General features: G+C 31.5%; 3 protein-coding genes and 1 long non-coding RNA gene across 7 annotated transcripts; 3 read left to right on the plus strand and 1 right to left on the minus strand.

The window, feature by feature from the left end:
• Nucleotides 1–2934: 2934 nt before the first annotated feature.
• On the plus strand, nucleotides 2935–3770 carry LOC110869185 (21 kDa protein). Its single transcript, XM_022118474.2, has one exon. It carries the CDS (start codon nucleotides 2972–2974, stop codon nucleotides 3551–3553), a length of 582 nt encoding a protein of 193 aa, XP_021974166.1. The 5' UTR covers nucleotides 2935–2971; the 3' UTR covers nucleotides 3554–3770.
• A 777-nt stretch (nucleotides 3771–4547) lies between these two features.
• On the minus strand, nucleotides 4548–9185 carry LOC110869186 (vacuolar protein sorting-associated protein 35B). Of its 4 annotated transcripts, none has more exons than XM_022118476.2 (9): nucleotides 9050–9185; nucleotides 8813–8888; nucleotides 8324–8532; nucleotides 8030–8151; nucleotides 6755–6874; nucleotides 6240–6479; nucleotides 5433–5498; nucleotides 5229–5323; nucleotides 4548–5154 (listed from the first exon to the last, which is right to left on the minus strand). In XM_022118476.2, exons 4-9 carry the CDS (start codon nucleotides 8048–8050, stop codon nucleotides 5151–5153), a joined length of 546 nt encoding a protein of 181 aa, XP_021974168.1. In that variant the 5' UTR covers nucleotides 8051–8151; nucleotides 8324–8532; nucleotides 8813–8888; nucleotides 9050–9185; the 3' UTR covers nucleotides 4548–5150. The 4 variants fall into 4 exon arrangements, 3 of the variants coding, with proteins under 3 accessions (XP_021974168.1, XP_021974169.1, XP_021974167.1); XM_022118477.2 differs by having other exon boundaries at nucleotides 9058–9181; XM_022118475.2 differs by having other exon boundaries at nucleotides 9025–9181.
• Nucleotides 9186–12773: 3588 nt separating this feature from the next.
• LOC110867491 (21 kDa protein) lies at nucleotides 12774–13521 on the plus strand. The gene has a single exon (XM_022116483.2). The coding sequence runs from the start codon at nucleotides 12784–12786 to the stop codon at nucleotides 13369–13371; it is 588 nt and encodes a 195-aa protein (XP_021972175.1). The 5' UTR covers nucleotides 12774–12783; the 3' UTR covers nucleotides 13372–13521.
• A 5705-nt stretch (nucleotides 13522–19226) lies between these two features.
• LOC110867492 lies at nucleotides 19227–19776 on the plus strand. Its single transcript, XR_002551637.2, has 3 exons — nucleotides 19227–19292; nucleotides 19381–19459; nucleotides 19542–19776. It is a non-coding gene; the product is annotated as an uncharacterized LOC110867492 (long non-coding RNA).
• The last annotated feature ends 2589 nt before the right edge of the window (nucleotides 19777–22365 follow it).

Consider the following 22365-nt stretch of genomic DNA (forward strand, 5'->3'; position numbering starts at 1 on the left):
TTAACGCATCACATAACATTTGGACTAATTCATTCAATATTTGCGATGTACTTGCGCCGCAATACGCGCGGGTCTTATTGCTAGTTATCACCAAAAGAGACTATAAAATGGTTAGAATATAAAACATGGATCAAGGCATCCTTATCCTCAAAAGATGTTGATCGACATGACGAGAAACATAGATTGATGAATCTTTATCCTCAAGATAGATATTAATGGAGTTAAAGTTCGTTTGACTACCTTTTGAAAGCCAAGCATGGAATCTACGTACGATGTTAAAGCTACACATTCATAATGAGTGCACACTTGAGTGATACTTTAATTTTTAAATTAGTATCTTAAAGGTAATGTTTCACCGACAATTATAGTCTATAACTATAACTTAGATGACTATTAATTGTATGATTTATAAGTTATATATATCATTCGAACCAACTCATAGAAACATTTTATGATCCGTTTCATATCCTCAATTACTTGCATTGGGGCCTTAAAAACAAGAAGAAATAAATTGGTAAATTCCCCATAAGCTCGTTCGCCTACAATCTAGGATCTTTTGTGGTGTAGCTTCTTGCTAGTTTTTGGTTATATTAACGATGTTTGCATTAAGAAACGTTGTATGTCACTTTAAGCTAGTTAAAAAGGTAAATTAAAAAGAATAATTAAACTCGAAAACGTACTAAAATAGTTCGAAACATGAAAGTACTCCTTCTAGAAATCTCACTCTCCTAATACCTCCTAATCTCTATTGTCTTGTGAACCGCTACCAAAATTCTTGAAAGTGCTGCAAAGTGAAAAGAAAACCACCACTAAAATCAATCACACTTGAAATCTCTACCAATTTTCTTTGATGTGTTTAAATACAAGTAAACAGGCCAAACGAGTTTTAACTCGGTAATAATCACACAGATTACCATTACTTGTATAATTCTTTTACATGTGATTTTCTAACTAACAAAAGTCAAGCTCTTTTGACTTGTATAATTCTTTTACATGCGATTTTTTAACTAACAAAAGTCAAGCTATTTTGAGGAGACCAATTTGAGTTGATTCACAACGAACTTGCTCCTCGGTGTCGGCAAAGAGGCACCATTTCTTTCTTTTTTCTATTTAATATATCAAATAAATGTAGTTTTATATTGTTATTTATTATTTTATCGGTCTAATTCCACTTGTAACCTAAAATATCAAGCGCCAGGGTCTACAAAATGAATTTTATATTCACACAATTATTTTAATCTTCATTGATCATAAATATGTGTGGCTTATCTTTTCTTTAATCATTTCAACTCTAAAGACTTATTTTATTTATCGTCTATATTATACAAATATAAAAGATTTGTGCGGTTATTTTTTTATGTTGATCTGATCTTGTTGTTCTAACTTTGACCACCTAAAACCACCACATACCTTAGTAGAAAATAGATAATAAATTCATAACTATAAGCATACGATAAAATGTTAGTTACGAATCTATGTGGCTATACTCTATTTTTATATATTTGATGCTTAATGTAATTTATAAACAACAAAAAAATTTAAAATCCTATACATAGAAAGTCTATGGTGAATGTCGTGGTCACCAAAACGGAATCAAGTAGAAGAGTGGCATCGATAGTACTATCGACAATCAAATCACCATACAAGATATGTTGTTGGACTTCAATCTTTCAAGTTATTTAATAAAGTCAACGTATCACAGCTCCGAAAAATTAAATGTCAAGCGAAACACATAAGTACATAACAACGTTTCATAGAAATATTTGCTTATAAAACAAGATCTTACAAATACAAATAACGAATTGTAAACCTAAAAAACTTACAAAATAATTAAGAGGTAGCGACGCAGCTTGTTGTCCGTTTATCTTCTATCTTGATGTAATTTCCATTTAAAAAAAAAATATAGTAAGAATGATTACTTAAACTGAAATACTAAAACCTATATTGAATAATCTATATAATTTAAGATATTTAATAGTTTTATTAAAACAAAATTTTTATACATAGAACTTAAACACTTTGATACACTATGTTGAATACTACAAGAATGAAAAACAAAATTCTGTATATTTAATGTTGTATTCTTTTTCTTGAGATCACATGCATAATATTAAATATCAGGACCCATAAAAAAGACGTCATAATTTAATAACTTTATGTTACAATTTTCTTCTTTTGCGTGTGAAACAAAGTAGATTGTCGGATACGACCAATTTCAACTTGCTTTACCCGTAATATTTCAATTTTGGTCAATATATATTGGGAAAAAACCGGAAACAAAAAATTTCCATGATTTTAAATTTAAAAAATGTGGTAAACAAATTTAAAAACTATAATATGTTGGTCAACATATATTGGGAAAAAACCGGAAACCAAAAATTTCCATGATTTTAAATTTTAAAAATGTGTTAAACAAATTTAAAAACTATAATATGTTGGTCAATATATATGTTGGGAAAAAACCGGAAACCAAAAATTTCCATGATTTTAAATTTAAGAAATGTGTTAAACAAATTTAAAAACTATAATTAATATTTATGAAGAGTAAATTACGATTTTGGCCCCTGTAGCTATATCACTGTTACCCTTTTAGCCCAAAAAGAAATCTTTTAACATCTGGGCCCCAAACGTCTTTTTTTTAAACCCTTTTGGCCCTAACACTAACCCCATCCATTTACTTTTAGGGGCCAAAAGGGTTAGAAAAAAAGACGTTGGGGCCAAAAGGGTTAGAAAAAAGACGTTGGGACTCAAATGTTAAAAGATTCTTTTTGAGCTAAAATGGTGAAAGCAATATAACCATAGGGGCTAAAATCGTAATTTACTCATTTATAAATGAATTATATGTCATTTCCAGAAAATAATAATCAGTTTTTTCAAAGTTGGGTGGACCCATAAGTCCATAACAACCTTCTATAAATACCCACCCAAAAGCCTCATTCACTCATTACATTATCAACTCACTACACCAAAAATGGCATCTAAAATAGCCATACCACTTATTTTTCTAGCCGTGGTCTACCTAGCCGGAACAACGATCGCCACTGGCGCCAAACCGAGCTTCATCAAGTCGTCTTGTGCCACCGTTAGGTACCCCGTCATATGCGTAAAGTCACTTTCCCCTTTCGCTAAAACGATCCAAAACAGCCCGGCCCAATTAGCCCACACCGCGTTGGCAGTAAGCCTCAAACAATCCCAGTCCACCCAAGACTACTTCAACAAGCTGAAGAGGTTCAAAGGGTTGAAGCCACGTGAACTGTCCGCCATCAAAGACTGTTTGGAAGTAGTGAGTGATAGTTTGGACCGGGTAAGCAAATCCATCAAGGAGCTCAAGACTTGTGAACGGGCCAAGGGTCAGCAGTTCCTTTGGCATATGAGTAATGTCCAGACATGGGTTAGCTCTGCACTGACTGATGAGAACACGTGTACGGATGGGTTCGGCGGTCGGGCCATGGAGGGTCGGATTAAAACTTCGGTTCGGGCTCAGATCGCTAGTGTTGCACATGTTACTAGCAATGCTCTAGCACTTGTTAACAACTTTGCCAAGAAGCATTAGTTGATGATAGGTGGACCCCAGTGTACCACTCTTGTAATGAACCTTTTTGTTTTAAAAACTAGTAGGTTTGCTAACTCAATCGTGTTGAGTCGAGTCAGGTCAGTTTAAATATTACGACTATAAAACATGTATAAATACGATAAGTATATTTTGTTGGGTTTGATAATTAATAAAGTTTTGTTGAGTTTAAATAATTAATAAAGTTTTGATTTGTTTATGTGTTATTTTCCTTATTCTAAAGAGTTGAATGTCATTTTAGTTCTTGTGGTTTGGGTTATTTTGCCAGTTTAGTTTAAAGGTTTAATTTTTTACCTGTGGGCTATGGGTCCAAAAAGGTTTCACGCTTGTCATTTTAGTCCACTGGGTTAATTTCATCCATTTTTTCTGTTAACGAGAAGACCAATTCGGTCATTTTATATGTAATTCTGTTAAATAGAAGGGCAATTCGGCCATATAAAGTGACCGAATTGGCCTTCTGGTTAACAGAAAAAATGGATGAAGTAAACTCAGTGAACTAAAATGGCAACGGTAAAACCTTTTTGGGCCCACAAGAACGAAACATTTGGACTAAACTGACAAAAGATCCAAATTACAGGGACTAAAATGGCAAGCGGCAACCTTTCCCCGTTTTGATCCATACCCGCGCGTCATATTTTGTTGGCGGCGGTGTTTGCCGAGCGGCAAAGGGGCTTGCCGCACCCCTTGCCGCTTCCACCCCGTACACCCTTATAGGTGGGATAAGGCTTTGGGACCATTAGGTCCTGTGTTTGATTCTCACAAAAGGGGTTTTTCCCAAATTTATAGGGTTTCTTCTTGAATTGGTGTATAAAAATTATAGTCTAGTGGAGATGGATATGATCAGATGATTCTACTGATGGCACGATGATACTCCAATGATCCGATCCAAATTTGTCATTCAAAAAAATTGTTAGGGGCATGTTCATAATTGATCGAGTAAGAACAGAGTTTTCTCTGAAGAAAAACATCAACTACACAAAAATAGAAGTTCTTATCTTCTTTCCATGGGCTGAGAAAAAACATCCACTACACAAAAATAGAAGTTCTTATCTTCTTTCCATGGCACAAGTGCTAAATAAAGTGGATAAAATATTTTAATGAGTAAACTAGGTTATTACCCGTGTATCACACGGATTGAACGCTAAAAAAAGAAAACACATATAACTTTATATTCAAAACAGTTTAAATGAGTATCAAGTCTGCAGCAGCATCATGTCGACATTTTGGTGAGCAAGGAAGGTTCCGCACCTCATCCCGCAACTTGTAAGACAGAAATAACTTGGTAAAAATGTTGATGGGGAAACCGTCAACCCAACCCGTTTTGGGAGGAACAACATTGTTTACCATATTAAGGATTTTCGAAGAGCCCCTAGGACGTCATGAGAAGAAGATGGGTCGTGAGCCCGAATGCTAGACCGTACTACGGTTAGGTGTCCATCTTCCAAATGAGGTGCAATGCATTGAATAAGTTCCTTGACAAACGATCCCTCACCTTTCCAGGTATGAGAAACTACTTTTTTCGGACTAAGCTGCTCTAATGCGCGTTTTGGATCTCCAAACACGTTTGTCATCACATATCTCACCTATAAACAAAACGACAAGTATAGTTTACAAAACAGAGAAAAAATTAAAAAAGATAAAAACACGAGTTATATACCTTGTCCAGGTTAAGAGCCAAATTCTGGATCCTTTGATTAAAAACACCCTCAGTCTGAATCTCGACTTCGTTGCCACTGAAAAGGTAGTAAAAAACTGCAAAAATATTGAATTAGGAATGCAGAAAGTTAAAGAAATAAAGCAATCATTATGCTATTGGTAATTTTGCAGGCTACAATTTGAAAGAAGAAACTTGCATATGCACCTCATCGTCTGAATCTCCCTCCAGATCCTTAATAAGCCCTTTAGTTAATTCAAAAAGAGCGTCAACCTGAAACAAATACACCAAGTACGTTATAAAAGAAAAAACAAAATTGGTTGAACAGGATGAAAGCTGTTCAAAGTCTAAATAGTTTTATTCAAAAATGTAGAGTCGTGTTGTAATAATATTGATTTTGTGATTAAAATTAATGCATTTATTAATTTAAAACAATTTAAGTGACAATAAACCGTTAGTGGGTAGAACAACCCGTTTTGACCCAAACCTACCCGTTACCTAAGCCTTGTGGATGATCTCAAAAAGTTATAGGTGACTTCAATATAAAAAAACATTGGCTAATAAGAGATGGTCAAATGGTTCAAACAGGTTGAAAGTCATCCGAAGTCTATTTTGATGCATACAATCTCCTATATCGTTTTTATTTAAGGACTCTATTATTATTATTATTATTATACAATAATATTGCATTTGTCACCATAGTTAAGTCATTAATTATTTGTAAACAATCTAAAAAAAGTGTTTGCACATCAGCCACTCGTTTGACCCAAACCTACCTGTTACCCGACTTACTGTTTTATCTCCATGGTTCAAATGGGTCAAATAAATATATATACCTAAAAGGGGAGAGGGTCAAATGGGTTGAAACTTTAAAACAAAATGGTTTTTTTATCATAATTAATCCAATAATTATTTATAATAAAATATAAAAAAGAGAACACGAAAAGTGTTAAGTGAGTCAACCAACCCGATTCAACAAAATGATGAGTAAGACGATAAAAAAACGTTCAATACCTTGTCAACAGATGATACACAAGCTTGGTTTGTCATTATACTTTGGATAATAACCATAGCCATGATTTTATTAGTTCCGCTATCAAGGTGATCCATGACTCGAGAATAATTAGATAATGTCAAAGAAGTGAAGATATCACTATATTTCTCCAGCGGTGCACTCAAAAGGGCAACAACTTGTTTTGTAGCTCTACTATCTTCAAGCTTTGGTTTGTTAGAAAGTATCTTGAGACATGGTCCCTATACAAAGCAACAGACTGTCACAAGAAAATCCACAAATATATATATACACACACACGTTCTCTATTTATATTGGATCATGTATGTAGAGTATCCAACTATTTTCATTATTGCCAACCATTGTATAAATCTAAAATCACCCCAGTATGTATCAATTTTCATTAATACCAATTCAAACCCGAAGTATGTCAGAAAATTATAAATCACTAAAATGTCCTTACAGTAAAAAAAATTTAAAATAATACAGATCATAATCCAGATGTGAAACAACATACCAGCAGCACTTGATCCACATAATCAAGCCGGTCAGGATGAAAATGAAGAGTAAATGTGAGAAGAGAAACATACAAAGTAATGGCTCCAACAACCGGCATGTCACCTTGAGTTTCAATAACCTGCAAACAAATATTACAGTTAGAAGAATTTCCACAACTCTCGAGAAGAAATATGTTTTTTTTTTTACAATAGCCAGGCAAGACGGGCGGGTTAGGTAATAGGTCAAAACAGGTTTCTGTTATGGCTCATTTTTCTTATCGGTCGAAATGGGCTGGGTGGGTTGGTTTGGATTGACCCGCTAACTCTTCTTCTGTCTAATTTTATAATTTTTAGAATAGAATGTCTAGTGCGTTAAATATGATTACAAAGACCATAGTTATCAAAAGCGCACGCTTTTGGCGCTTAGGCGATTTTTTAGAGCGATGCGAATTAACTACGCTCCTACTTCCTAGGTAAATATAGCGCACAACTAATACGAATCAAAAGTTTCTTTTAATTCACAAATCCCTAATATTCTGCAGTATTTATAGGGATAACCATCCGGTTATATCACTAATGATCCAGATCTCAGTTTGAAATTTTCAAATCCAAATTAGTATGTTTCTGATTTAATTCTACATATTCTGCAGTATTTTTTTTTATTTAGTTTTGTTCGTATTCACTATCAGCTTATTATTTCTGATTTGGTTTCCAAGTATTTTGTTATCTTATACTTTTTAAGTGCTAGTATGAACATTATTGTTTTGGTTTTGAGTACTTTATTCCCTTAATAAACTTCTTAATTTTTTTATTTAATTGCGCTTTTTTTTTCTCGGGCCCACGCTTTTTTTGCGCCTATCTCCTAGGCCCTAATCGGAGCCTATGCGCCTAGAGTGCGCTTCGCGCCTTTAATAACTATGACAAAGACGATATTGTTACAATGATAATCTAAATCTTTGAATAGAACAACTTTCAACTCACTTGATCCATTTCTGTCTGAGCCCATTTTTTAATAATATGCGGTAAAAAATCGGATATCGGTCAAGGACCGATATTTGAGATATCGGTTATCGCGGTGGGATATCGTGCAGAATTTATATATATAGCAAGTTAACACCAACAATTCAGTATACCCTCCTACCATTAACAAATTAACCTTTTGCAACTTGCAAAACACTAACTATTGTAGCACTTAGGAACTAATTAAGACTTAAAACACAAATAATTAACACTAACAATTAAGACTTAAGACACTAATAGCACCAATAAGAAGAAAGATGAATGGTAGAACTAACCCGTTTTGGGAGGAACAACATTGTTTACCATATTAAGGATTTTCGAAGAGCCCCTAGGACGTCATCGGAAGAAGATGGGTCGTGAGCCCGAATGCTGGACCGTACTTCGCTTAGGTGTCCATCTTCCAAAAAAATATAAAAAATGGAAATTATCAAAAGGAGAAACGGATGGGCTTCTAGTAAAAACTCTTAATTTAAAAATAAGAATAATTAAAAAGGAGAAACGGATGGGCTTCTGCACATTAGACAAAAATATATAAAAAAAGGAAATTATCAATAGATATAAACACATACTTTGTGATGCCAATCCATTCTATATCATCTTCAATTGTAACAGTGAATTCTTTTGCTATAAAGGGAAGTCTTCCAGCTGTGTAAAGAGCTCTTCTTTCATCATAAACAGGAAGCTTCATCCCTAAATCTATGTTTCTATGAACTTTGACCAACTGGGTCATAATTGTCTTGTTTAATTTTGTAGAATTCACTTCTGAAACCATCAAAACCTTCAAAAATCAAAGCAACTTACTAAATATGACTACAAATATCAAGAATGTTATTATCAGTTTACAAATCATACCCCCTTGTTTTTTTCGCTAAGTAGTCTAAATTTTCCGAAAAATATGTATTGAGTCCGCCCCTGATTTTACCGAAAATTAAGTTCAAGATCCGCCAAGGATCATAATTTCATAATTATGAATGCTTACACTGTATTGTGTTAATTCCATATCAGCGAAGTTTACAAAACAGAGAAAATTAAAAAGATTAAAAACACGAGTTATATACCTTGTCGAGGTTAAGAGCCAAATTCTGAATCCTTTGATTAAAAACACCCTCAGCCTGAATCTCGGCTTCGTTGCAACTGAAAAACAAAAAAAAAAAATCAAAATCAAACAAACAAACAGCCATACAAACACGTAATGAAGTGAATAGAAATTGTTGTTGAAAAACCCTAATTTCTTTTAACCACAACCATACAAATAGGAAAAATTGAAAACCTAGAAATTGGCAATGAAAAAATACTGTATTACGGATCAAATCGTTGGTATCTTCCGCCAATGGTGAGGGTTAGGGTTAGAGAACGCTGAATGACATATGCGAGAAGGAGATAGGGTTGGTGAGAGCGATTGTTGGTAGAGAGAGAGAGAGAGAGACGGTGGTATGAAGGGCAGAATAAGGAGATAGGGTTGGTGAGAGCGGATCCGGGTCAGATACCAAGGACCCGGGCTTTATTTGTCTTCACGTGAAAGAAAGGTGTAGGAGTGACACATAGGATTTTGTTGGTGTGGCTAGTCTAGAATTTTGCCAAGTGTCCACATGGGTTAGTTATTTATTAGAGGAGATAGATTACTATTGTTTTGGCCCTTGTGTTTAGTCGGATCAAGTCTTTACGTTTAAAAAGGAATCTTTTAACATATTATAATCCAATGTTACATTTTATAATGGTTTTGCTCCTTAACGCAAGCTTTGTTACTTTTTTTACAGTTAAGTGTAAGGGTATTTGGGCAATTATATGTACCTTATGGACTGTTTTTGATAATTACAAAGTTTATTTAATTTTTCGGAGATTACTAATGCAATTACTTATGTTTTTTATTATTTCATTATTTTCACGATTATTATTTAACAAAATATGTTTTATATATACAGATAAATATGTATTTTCATTAAGCGTTTGTTTTTTATAAACGTAGTTTTTAAAATCATTTGTTTTTTTAACCTTTTTTAAACCGTCTATCGTTTTTAAAAATATTAATTTTTAGACTGCCTGTTTATTAAAATCGTGCTTTATAAAGTTGTTTGTCTTTTAAAGTTTTTTTAAAGGATTCATTTTATATTGTTTTTAGTAAAATCATTTTTTAACTTTTTTAAACAATTTGTTTTGCAACTCGTTAATTTTTAAAAGCGTTTCTTTTTAAACCGTTACTTTTAGAACTGTGTTTGAAATCGTTTGTTTTTTAGACTTTGTATTCAGTTTACTTATAACCGTTAGGAAAAAAGAACTTCAGAAAATGAACGATTTCAAAAACCGAAGAAATTTAATAATGATTGATTTTAAACGAACAAGTGGTTTAAAAGACGAAGACCAAAAAAAGGACGTTTATCAAAAAACAAGTTAACAAGTGTAAGGTACTAAAAAACGCACGATTTAATAAACGAAAGATTAAAAAAATAATGAATTTTGAATAAACAAACGGTTTAAAGAAATGGAAGATTTGAAAAATAAATAAACTATTCTAAAAATGTTTGAAAATGAACGATCTTTTGCAAACTTTTTATTAGAATGTTTTTTTTTTTTCGAATCTTACATTTCTTTTGTTTTTTATACACGTCGTTTTGTAAAATTTAAAAAATGAATGACTTAAAAAAGTAAGTTGTTTAAAAATGAAATGATTTTAAAAAAGAACTGTATAAAATGAAGTGTTTAAAAAACTTTAAAAGACAAACGACTTTAAAAAGAACGATTTAAAAAAAAACAAATGATTTAAAAAGGAACAATTTTAAAAATGTTAGATGGTTTAAAAAAAATGTAAAAAAAACAAATTACTTTTTAAAACGACTTTTATAAAAACAAACGGTTAATGAAAATACGTATTTATTTGTTTATTTAAAATGTATTTTGTTAAATAATAATTGTTAAATAACAAAATAAAAAAAAACTTGAGTAATTGCATTAATAATCTCTTAAATATTAAAAGAAGTATGTAATTATCAAAAACAGCCCTAAGGTATATAATGAGCTAATTACCCTTACACTTAACTGCAAAAAAATAACAAAGTTAGTGTTAGGAGCCAAAACCGTTATAAAATGCAACCTAGGGGTCTGATATGTTAAAAGATTTTTTTGGGCTGGAATGGTTAAACTGAGAAAACCACAAAGGCCAAAATAGTAATTTACTCTATTTTAATTTTATAATCGTGCATGAATGGCTTTTAGTCTTTTACCTTTCGCGTAAATGACTTAAATGCGTTTCTACCAAAGAATATAATTGGTCGACATTAGTGAATTAGGCGAAAAGAGTTAAAAATAGAAACCCGAGTAACTCAATGGCTTAAAGCCAAAGGCGGACCTAGTAAGGGGGTTGGGTGAGCGGCCACACCCTTTGAAAAAAAAATTAATGTATTTTAGAGGGCAAAATCTTGTCCGCACTCCTTGAAAATTTGGTTAAATCACTTATCCGCACCTCTTGAAAGTATTTCATGTGTTCGTCAGTCAAGCCCGGTTTTAGGGCTGGGCAGACGCCAAGGCCCAAAGGGTTTATAGGGTCCGACAAAATTTCAAGGCCCAGATTTTTAAGTGAGCAACGTTATATTAAATGTTTAGTAAATGAGTTAAATAATAAAAAATGAAGCTAGTTTATTGGTTAAGACACTCAAATTTAAAAACCAAGATCATGAGTTCAAACCCCATGATTAAATTTTATTTTTAGTTAATGATTTTGTAACAATTCATTTTCTAAAAACAATATTAACTTTTTATAAAATGAGATTACGCGACATGTTATGCCTAAAAACATCACTAATTTGAATCACATATTTATATATACATGGGTGCATAAACATATTTTATCAAACTACACCATTTTTGGTTTGTTTTTTTTTTATTTTGTAACAATTATCGTCGCACTGTGGTTTCTTGATATATAACTGACGAGTTTATATTACAATAAATGGGCACAATTTTTTTGTTTCGCCCAAGGCACAAATTTGCTTTATCGTTCTCGAAGACGTCCCTGTCGTTAGTGCTTAAAGGTTTGGTGATTCGACTGAATTAGTTGAACCACCAAACTAAAAAGAATAAACTCAAGTTAACTCTATGATGAAAGTTCATTTGAAAAAGTCTTGCTATCATTTAACAAAGCTTTATAAAAAAGTTTATATACAAAACTATTTGATTCATAATAATGAAATAAATGTTTCTGTAAATTTAATGTAGCATTCTTTTTCTTGAGACCAGATGCATAAAATTAAAATGCAGGACCCATAAAGATTGAAAACGTCAAAATTTATAATTATAATATTTTTGATGTACGATTTTCTTCCTTTGTGTGTGAAACAAAGTCGATTGTAGGGTACGACCGAGTTAAACTTGTTCTATTCGCAATTCAATGCTGGACTGGTCCATAGATATTTGAAAAAAAAAAAAAAAAAAAAAAAAAAAACCCGAAACCACTTCTTAACTTCCATGTTTTCAATAACATGTTAAAGATTTTAAACTTAAATTTCAAAAAAGGATTGGCGGCGCAGCTTGTTGCACGTCTACCTTCTGTTTTGATGTAACTTAACAAGTGTTTTGGACTTTATTTATATATCTTTGCCAAATGTTGAATAAAAAAAGGAACGTCTTTTTCAGAAAAAAAAAACAATAATTTCTTTTTAAAACGACAATTTAATCTACTCATAATTCTGCACCGATGTTCACTACCGGGACTCGAACCACCCTCAAAAACAATAATTTTTTTTAAACGACAATTTCATCTACTCATAATTCTGCACCGATGACTTGAACCACCCTCGACTTCATAGGAAGAGACACTATTTTACGTACCATAATAATAATGTTTGACCAAATACATTTTGCTAGAAAATAATCATCACCTTTTGAAATAATTTGCTCCCATCCTCAAATTTTAAGCATCCGGCCTAACCAACTCATTTCACACGGCTCGGTAAGTTAGGCGGCCCATAACTACCTTCAATAAATACCGGACCCAAAACCCAATTTACTCATTACATTAGCAACAAACTCCACCAAAATGGTATCTAAAATAGCCATACCACTCATTTTTCTAGCCGTGGTCTACCTCGCTAGAACAACGATCGCCACCGGTGTCAACCCGTCATCAAGCTTCATCAAGTCTTCATGCGCGACCGTTAGGTACCCCGCCTTATGTGAAGAGTCACTTTCCCCTTTCGCAAAAACTATCCAAAACAGCCCGGCCCAATTAGCCCACACCGCGTTGGCAGTGAGCCTTAAACAATCCCAGTCCACTCAAGACTACCTAAACAAGCTAAAAAGGTTTAAAGGGTTGACGCCCCGCGAACGGTCCGCCATTGGAGATTGTTTGGAAATAGTGAGTGATAGTTTGGGCCGGGTCAGCAAGTCTATGAAGGAGCTCAAGAATTGTGAACGTGCCAAGGGTCAGCAGTTCCTCTGGCACATGAATAATGTTCAAACATGGGTTAGCTCTGCATTGACTGATGAGAACACGTGTACGGATGGGTTCGGTGGTCGGGTCATGGAGAGTCGGATCAAAACTTCGGTTCGTGCTCAAATTGCTAGTATTGCACAGGTTACTAGCAACGCTCTAGCACTTGTTAACAACTATGCCCAAAAGCATTAGTTGATGATATGTGGGCTCTAGTGTACCATCATACAAATGAACCTATTGTGTTATAATTACCAGCTCTGCTAAATTCGGGCCGGGTTGGGTCGGGTCTGTTTAATTTTATTGATATAAAATTGTATAAATACGATATATGTGTTTTTTTTAGCTTGCAAAATGAATAAATTTTCAAATTATATGTTTATTTTCTTTATTTTACATAATGAATAAACACGACAAGCTTAAAGATGTAGCAAATGGGTGTTGATAGTTAATTATAACTAGAATCTATGACATGTGATTTGTAGTGGGACCATTAAGCCGAACAAAAGTAAATGTAAAAATGATGAATTATGCATGTTACAGCGTGTTAACTCACAAAAGTTAGATCGAAAAAGTAAAACATAAAAAAAATAACAAAGTCAGCTTAGGACCCGCGAGCTTCGAGGGATCCGTTAAACTGTAAAAAAAATAGACGTAAAAATGTTGAACCCTACGTGCGCTTTGCAGTATGTTAACTCGCAAAATTTAGAACGAATAGTAAAACGACAAATTTGTAAAAGATGCAAAGTACATGGGATCAAAGTTAAAAGTGAAGAAGTGATGGAGTTAAAAAAAGAAAATGTGTGTGATAAATATGTAAAAGATGAAAATTATAGAGTTAAAAGTGTAAAAGATGAAAATTATGAATGTTATGTGAAAGATGAAAAGGGTTAAAAGTGTAAAAATGATAAAAGTAAAAGTAAAAGATGAAAATGGATAAAAGCGTAGAAAAGAAAAGAGAATAGTATTTATGTGAGGGCGAAAATTTTTATAATTAATATAGGATAAATATATAATGATTATAATATATTTATGGGCGCGGTAAATAATTCGTAACCGTGTGACAAGACCTAACTATAATTCCGGTACCTTCTATTTAGTTGTGGGTTATGAGCTCCGAGAGGTCTATTTCCACCTTGGGACGTATTTTCCAACAATTTTGTATTCATAGAGGTGACACAACCTGAACCCCGGATGCACTTTCTTTGCGTTTTATGACTATCCGTATGGATAGTGAAAGATTTGAGACAGGGCACAACGCGGTGGAAAATGTAGGTGGCGACCTTGCAGAAGACGACATCATACAAGTTGCCCTCATCAACTATAGGCACGCCTACAATCGTGACTTCAAACACTTTCGGCGTGACAAATAATTAGATTTTTTGTTTAATTATGTTTAGGTTTAACGTTTTATTTTAATTATGTAATGTTTTTTTAGTTTATTTCGTGTATCTTTTTTAGTTTCGTTTTTTTAAGTTATGTAATGTTTTTATTTTTTAAATTATGTAATGTTTTTTCTATTAATGATATTTGTATAGTTAGTGTTAATGTTTTTTTTTTTAATTTAATTGATTATATATAATTTTTAAATAGCATGTGGCTTTATGAAAAAGAGGGTAGAGAGTAGTCGATTTTAGAAAAACAGGAAGCCAAATAGTAAAAAGAGGGGCAGGGAGTACGGCATGCTAAAATTAGTGGACCCAAAGCACAAAATTATTTTTTAGCACGTTATTCACCATATGGGTTCAAGCCATTAGCCATGTAATGTTAATAATTGTTGTCCTTTTCTATAAAAGGATCCGTATATAATATAACATTATCATTTGTTATCTAAGGTAGCGTTCGTTTCATGGAATGGAATTAGGAAGTTTTTCTTTGTAAAATTGATCTTGGTTGGGGGATGGAGGAATTTGAAATCCTTCACTCTAATGAAATTTGTGACTATTTCAACATTCCTTAGAAATCCTTCACTCTAATGAAGGAATGGAATGGAATGTTGAAATAGTCACAAATTTCATTGATTAAAGAAATTCATGGGATTTCAAATTCCTCCCTCCCCCAACCAAGATCAATTTTACAAAGAAAAACTTCCTAATTCCATTCCATTCCATTCCATGAAACGAACGCTACCTAAATAATAGAGTTATACAATGAACCTTTAACTATTTAAGTTCTAGGTGTATGTATATACAATTTTTGAATATGGATAGGCAGACTTGGCTAGGGCCGCTGATTAGGCGGTGTGACATTGGATCACTCAAAAACAAAGTCACCGTTCAAAAAAAAAAAAATAACAGATAAATATTACAAAACTTTTGTGAGCATACTTTTAGTAAGATTTAATCTATAATAAAACAGACTAATTACTTAGTGACCTATATATATTGTTTCAGTAGTTTAGCAACTTTATTTAAATTTTAAATAGTTCAATGATTTTCTTATGTATATATCTTTAGTTTTTTTCCACATAATTAACTTAAGGAATTATAACCTTCTAGACTCGATAACATTACAAATTTGTTTTGAAAAACTAGTTAGGTTAATATGTACTCATATTTAGAAGAGCAAGAAAGTAACTTTATCATTTCCTTTTATTCTCTATTTTATTCCTTAAAGCTATGCCAAACAACTAAAATTCAAGCACATGTTATAAAAAGGCTCCTACTATTTCCATACTTTTAAAATCTTATTTTCACATCTCTATATGTATACAGTCAGTATAGAGTTATACGGGCCGTATAACTAATTGTTGCACAAAAAAAGTGTATGTTTTATTGTCCATATATACGGGCTGTATACATTATACGACCCGTATATAATGTTATACGACCCAAACCTCATATAATGTTATACGACCTAATATTTTTAATCTATGTATACGTGTCGTATAACAAACATTATACGAGCCGTATAACATTATACGACCCAATATTTGTATGTTAATTATTCTATACGGACCGCATACACGATGTAAAATTAAGATTTTAGGATATGAGATTATTAGGACCCTTTAAAAATTCTAATCATAAAAAGTAGCGAGGATTTGACCCTAGCGACCTAATTTCGCTGAAAATGTCATTGATGTTTACGGACCGCATACACGATGTAAAATTAAGATTTTAGGGTATGAGATTATTAGGACCCTTTAAAAATTCTAATCATAAAAAGTAGCGAGGATTTGACCCTAGCGACCTAATTTCGCTGAAAATGTCATTGATGTTTACGCGTTTGCCCGAGAAAATCAAGCCGTTCCTAGCCCATTTAATTATTCTAAGAATTAATCTCCTCAAGCCCACATTTTATTTATATTTAGCCTACATCTTCCCGTGGACTTGAGTTAACTCCATGTGGGCCTGGGTTAATTATAAGCTCAACATATGGGCTGCATAAATTATCACAAAGTTTAATCAGTAGCATGTGGGTAAAATCAATAAAGGTAAAAAAAGTTTCTATTTGTATATTATCTTATCGATATATTTTGCCATAATATATTTCAGAAATTCTAACCGTCAGCGTCGAAGCTTGAGATTTCTGACCGGGGGGCGAAAGTCACCGGACCTAAAAATTTCTATAAAACTGAGGGGTCGAAAACGTATATACTCAAAAATTTCTATACAAAAACTACATACTCTCAACTGCTGCGCGAAAAGTTCGGTTCGCCCATGCTAACCGTACCCCATTTATAGATAAAAACTAGTACTTTATATTTTTGTTCTAGGTTAGTATGTTCTCGTACAACCTCTCCCCTTATTACATGTTTCTTTTCCTATTCCTTTTCTTTTGGTGTGGAATAACATTTTCCAATTTCCACACTTACAATCAAAGAATCCCATGAAAAGTGATATTCCCAAATCTATAATAACATATAATATATTTACATTGTCAAATAAATAAATACACAGGCTTAGTAATTTACTTGTTATTTCTTACTGGTTCGAACATATAAGAAATAAACACAAACAATATGCGTGAAACTCACATGGTAGAATAATTGTTGTTCGTACAAATGGTGGTCCAAGGGTCCAACCTTTAGGGTCTGTTTGGTATGGGGTAATAGAATAGATGAGAGAATGGAATGGATAAGGTAATGGAATGGATAACGGAATGAAATGTATCATTCCATTCCATTGTGATGTTTGGTTACTCATATGTGAATAGAATGAATTATTACTTTGTATAATTTGATAAACAAAAAATGATGAAGTAACTAAACACAACTGTATTAAAAACGACAAAAATATAATTGACTCAATAATAATAATAATAATAATAATAATAATATATCTATATATATTCTAAAGTTTAGTTATATGTTCTATTTTAAAACCAAAATTTATGGTTGTTTTAAATGCATCATCCTATAAAAATCCTATTAATTGCATTTAATTTATATTAAATAAATAAGAGATAAGATAAAAAATAAAATAAAATAATTATATATCAATAATCATTAAAATTAATATCATCAATAACACATTATACTAAATAATATATTATAGATAAAGGTAGATTAGTTTAAAGTTAACTTTGATCTTAATTTGTTTTAATAATTGGTTTAAAGATAATTATTCCAAACTTATGATTATTCTATAAAATGATCTTTGACAAGTTAACCATAAATTTAAATTTCGAAGTAACTAATATATTAAAAGTAGCTCAAATATAATTCGTAATAAAAACACAACAATATATTTTCAAAGAAAACATATAATAAAAAAATAGGTAAAGGGATCCAAATGATATCAAATATTAAGAACTTATCCATGATATTAGTATCAGAATTTAATAGATTAAGATAAAATTTAAACCGAAAGATCATAAGTATCATAAAAATATCATTAAATTAAAGTTAAAAAGTAAAGAAAAGAATTATTATTATAATATTAAAATAATAAAAATATATAAAAACTATATATATTATTAAAATACTAAAATTACTATTTGTACCGATACCAAACAAGACCGTACCGGTATTTTCGATACCAGTACCGGTTGACACCAAGCTTATCCCACCCCGTGATACTAAAAAATCATTAAATTAAAGTTAAACAGTAAAAAAAGGAATTATTATTATAATATTAAAATAATAAAAGTATTAAAATAACTATATATATATATATATATATATATATATATATCTAATATATTATTAACAAGATTTTGGCTAAATTAATTAGATTATTATGAATAATAATAATAATTTACAAATAAAACAACACAATTTGCAACAAAGCAATGCATGAAACACCATATTAACATATAGTACAGTACATTAATGCTAGAACCTAATCTATACTATATTATAAAGCATTTCATAAGGATACCAACCAAATTTAAGTAATTACAATCTTTTATACTTATGGTACAACAACTTAATGATGTTAGTAAGGGGTGAAATGGTCTTTCTACATTAATATTAAAAAATAAAAAAATAATTATCTATATCTATATCTATCTATCTATACTATATTATAAAGCATTTCATAAGGATACCAACCAAATTTAAGTAATTACAATCTTTTATACTTATGGTACAACAACTTAATGATGTTAGTAAGGGGTGAAATGGTCTTTCTACATTAATATTAAAAATAAAAAAATAATTAAATGAGAATATAATCACAATTAATTATAATAATACAATAATAAGTTCGGTTCTTAAATGCAATTAATAAACGAAACCTATTGGGATAAACCGCAAAAGCACTCCAAAGGTCCAATTTCAATCAATATGTAATAAATTTGACCGATTAAGGAATCTCCTATCATTGCTATAAATTCACCATTTCACTCAACATCAACTCCTTTGTCTACTATTGTGCGAGTTAGAGTCGAAAAGAAAAAGATAAGTTGATATGAAATTTATTTATCTTGGTGGAAATGTGTGTTCTTTTATACCCATTTCAACATTTATTCGAAAAAACTTTGGTTTGTTTCTTAAAATATTCAAATGGGATAACAGTTTTCTTTTACATAATCTATGAGTTTATATTGATGTTTTATTATGTTTTTGGTGATTTAGTGTTTTTTTTTTCAAATTATGATTTTATATTACATATAAAGTATACACACAGGTTATTGGATACAAAAAGACAGACACTTAATACTTCATCAAGGTACCCTTGCATGACTATAGTATCTGGAACCATTTACCAATGTATTGTTTAATTGTTCATAAATTTATAGTCTTTTTCCTTTTTGCAGCTTCATGTATATGGAGGTGTAAAAGGGTGGGTACGAGAAAAGTTATTCATTTGGAGATAGACATTTATTTGGCCTATTGGTATTTCCTTTTTTAATTTCTACTTTACTATTTTTTTTAAACATATGATGCTTTTGTGTGATTTAATTGATACTATATATAGGCAATATAGATGCAGAGGAAATATTTGAGGAGGTATTGTTTGACAGGATTGGGCAGCAAACTTTAAGGGCTCAGATGTTTTCAACCCGCGCAAAAGATTTAAATTGATTGCGTTTATCTATACTATCGTATAAAGCATTTCACAAGGGTTCCAACCAAATTTAAATAATTGCAACATATTATGCTTATAGTACAACAACTCAATGAAGTTAGTAAAGGGAATTAGTCTTTCTACATGAGTATAAATTGATAAATACAATTAAATTGATAACTTTATAAATTAAGTATTGTTAAATACTTGATAAAGAATTAAATCATTTGACTTAGTTGAACATCATCACCTTCCTCATATTTACATTGCTTTTCCATTTCAAGTTCTCCGTAACCGATTACTTGATTGAATTTTATAATTAAGTCATTATTATTTGGTTTAGTAATTGCTAAACATCATATAAATAAGGTTACAACCTTTTTTGCAATTTTATCAGATAGTTGATGAACATCATATGAAATAAAAATAAAAAAAATAATAATAATAATAATTAAATATAAAAAAACTTAATCAACGTTATTATGAATTTAATTATAACTATAAATGGTTTTAAAACTTAAAAGATGCTAACCAATTAGAAACGAAAATTACTAAAAGGTAATTTCATGGGGTATTATTATCTATCATACCTAATAATTGCAACAATAATGATTAAATAATGAACTTAATTACAGATGGTTTAAAACTCAAAAGAATGCTCTTTGCATCTTACCTCAAGTCTCATGGAATAAGGTTCAAATGATAACCATTGCATAATTAGGAACCACTTTTTAGCCCTTGGATCGTATTTTGATGGTTGAGACCTTTAAGTGCAATATCTATATCTCTAAGATGAAGATAATGTATGGTAATGAAGATTTGGAGCAGCAAGAGGTAAAAACAACCCGAATTTTTCCTTTTATAAATTCGATTCGTGAGTGTTAGTGTGTGTGTTTATATTGATTAGGGTTTCATCAAATGCAATGTGAGGGTTTCCAATCGGTGTTTATACAAATAATATAGAACCCAATTTTTATGTATGTGTATGTAGTGTGTAGTATGGGGTCTTGCTTACCTCATTCAAGGAATAACAATGAAAGACAGGGGTCATTGATTTCGAAAAACTCCGCCCCTTTGTTCGCCTTCTTCCTGATTTTAAGTTACGGTGAGTCAATTTCTTTTTTTCTGATTCTAATCGATTAAGAACTATACATGATTAACCAACGAATTGTGGTAGATTTTATGTTTCTATTGCAGTATTTGGATTGAATTGACTGTTGCAATTTAATAATGGTCAGTTATAGTTCGTTTTTTGAATATAGAGAAACACTGACTTATTTAAGGTGCTTGATTTGGGTGAATAGTAGCAATATAAACTGCTATTGTAATTTGGTGTGATATTCAATTCAATATCAGCAACCTAATCAAATTGTTCCCTAAACATAGAGTAAATGTGTTCACCAGCAAGGTAATAATATGTACTAATTTTCAATTATAAGAGACTTCTAATAAGGAAATATAGCTATTAGGTTATGTCAAGGTAAGCATAGTTTATAAAGAATATGTTGCAGAATAAAGTTAATACAACATTTTAGTAATAAATAATAAACTGCTTTCTTATCTATAAAAGGGAACAAAACCTGCAATTTGACTTTTAGATGTCAAAACTGAATTTATATGTATATGTGTATGTAGTATAATATATATATTTAACATCTATTTTACACCATCTAAAACAATGAAAAAGAAAAAATAAAAATAAAAAAATTTGAAAACTGTGACGTCTTTTGAAGAGGGTTGAGAAACCACACGTCCATAGAATTGAAGTTTTGTGAGACCACATGTGGTGGGGCGCAAACCTCTCTCAAAGCGTCTTAAAAACGCGGGGGAACACTGTACCCTCGGGCGTTTTGGGCCTTTTTTTGACTGGTAGTGCTACCACAAAGCGCCGAACGAGGAGTGAACTTTGGTCAAAATAACCATGGTCAAACGGCTAACTTTAAAAAAAACCGGTTTTTGTTTTAAAAATCTATACTATATTCGCACTTTCGTACCGTGTCACGCACTATCTATATCAGTCGTCGTTCCAGGAAAAAACAATAACTATTATGCATGTCGTGCATCGCACGGGTGTTCCCCCTAGTTAATGATAAAAAATTAGTAATAGATTTTTCATATATATTAATATTAGTATGAATATTAATAAATATAAATATAAATATAAATACAAATAAAAGTATAAGTATAATAATAATAATAATAATAATAATAATAATAATAATAATAATAATAATAACAACATATTTCTTTCCATTCCTTGAGGGAATGGAAAAAAAACACCTATATACCAAGGAATGAAAATTATTATATTTGGAAGGAGTTACATTCCCCTTGGAATGCTCCATTCCATTACCACATGATAACCAAACATGTTTATTTTCATTCCATCAGAATGATCCATTTCATTCCACCTTCCATTCATTCATACCAAACGCTACCTTAAAACTTAACAAACATAAGTAAAAGAAATGCACCCGAAACTCGGGACTCCCCTAGTCAAGACATGATAATAACAAGTATGAAACATATTCTGGCACTACAAAGGAGGCAACATGTCCAAAGTAGAAAATGTCATACCCGTACATTTTCTGGAGGATTATCACATGGTCCACAATAGCCATTAGCGCACACGAGAAACATGTATCGTCGCTACAATAAGCACATTAGACCCCTTGCCTAAAATTACTCCTTCGAAAGGATATGTAAGCATTCAATGCAGCCATTCGGTATTACA

The sequence above is a fragment of the Helianthus annuus genome, chromosome 7 (assembly GCF_002127325.2).
Source record: "Helianthus annuus cultivar XRQ/B chromosome 7, HanXRQr2.0-SUNRISE, whole genome shotgun sequence".
Lineage (NCBI taxonomy): Eukaryota > Viridiplantae > Streptophyta > Magnoliopsida > Asterales > Asteraceae > Helianthus > Helianthus annuus.

Coding starts and splice junctions, on each gene's coding strand:
- LOC110869185 (XM_022118474.2), top strand. CDS start 2,972: ATGGCATCTAAAATAGCCATACCACTTATTTTTCTAGCCGTGGTCTAC.
- LOC110869186 (XM_022118476.2), bottom strand. CDS start 8,050: ATGTTGTTCCTCCCAAAACGG. Junction 5,499..6,239: donor GTGTATCATCTGTTGACAAG/GTATTGAACGTT, acceptor TATTTGTTTCAG/GTTGACGCTCTTTTTGAATT. Junction 5,324..5,432: donor AGGGAGATTCAGACGATGAG/GTGCATATGCAA, acceptor ATATTTTTGCAG/TTTTTTACTACCTTTTCAGT.
- LOC110867491 (XM_022116483.2), top strand. CDS start 12,784: ATGGTATCTAAAATAGCCATACCACTCATTTTTCTAGCCGTGGTCTAC.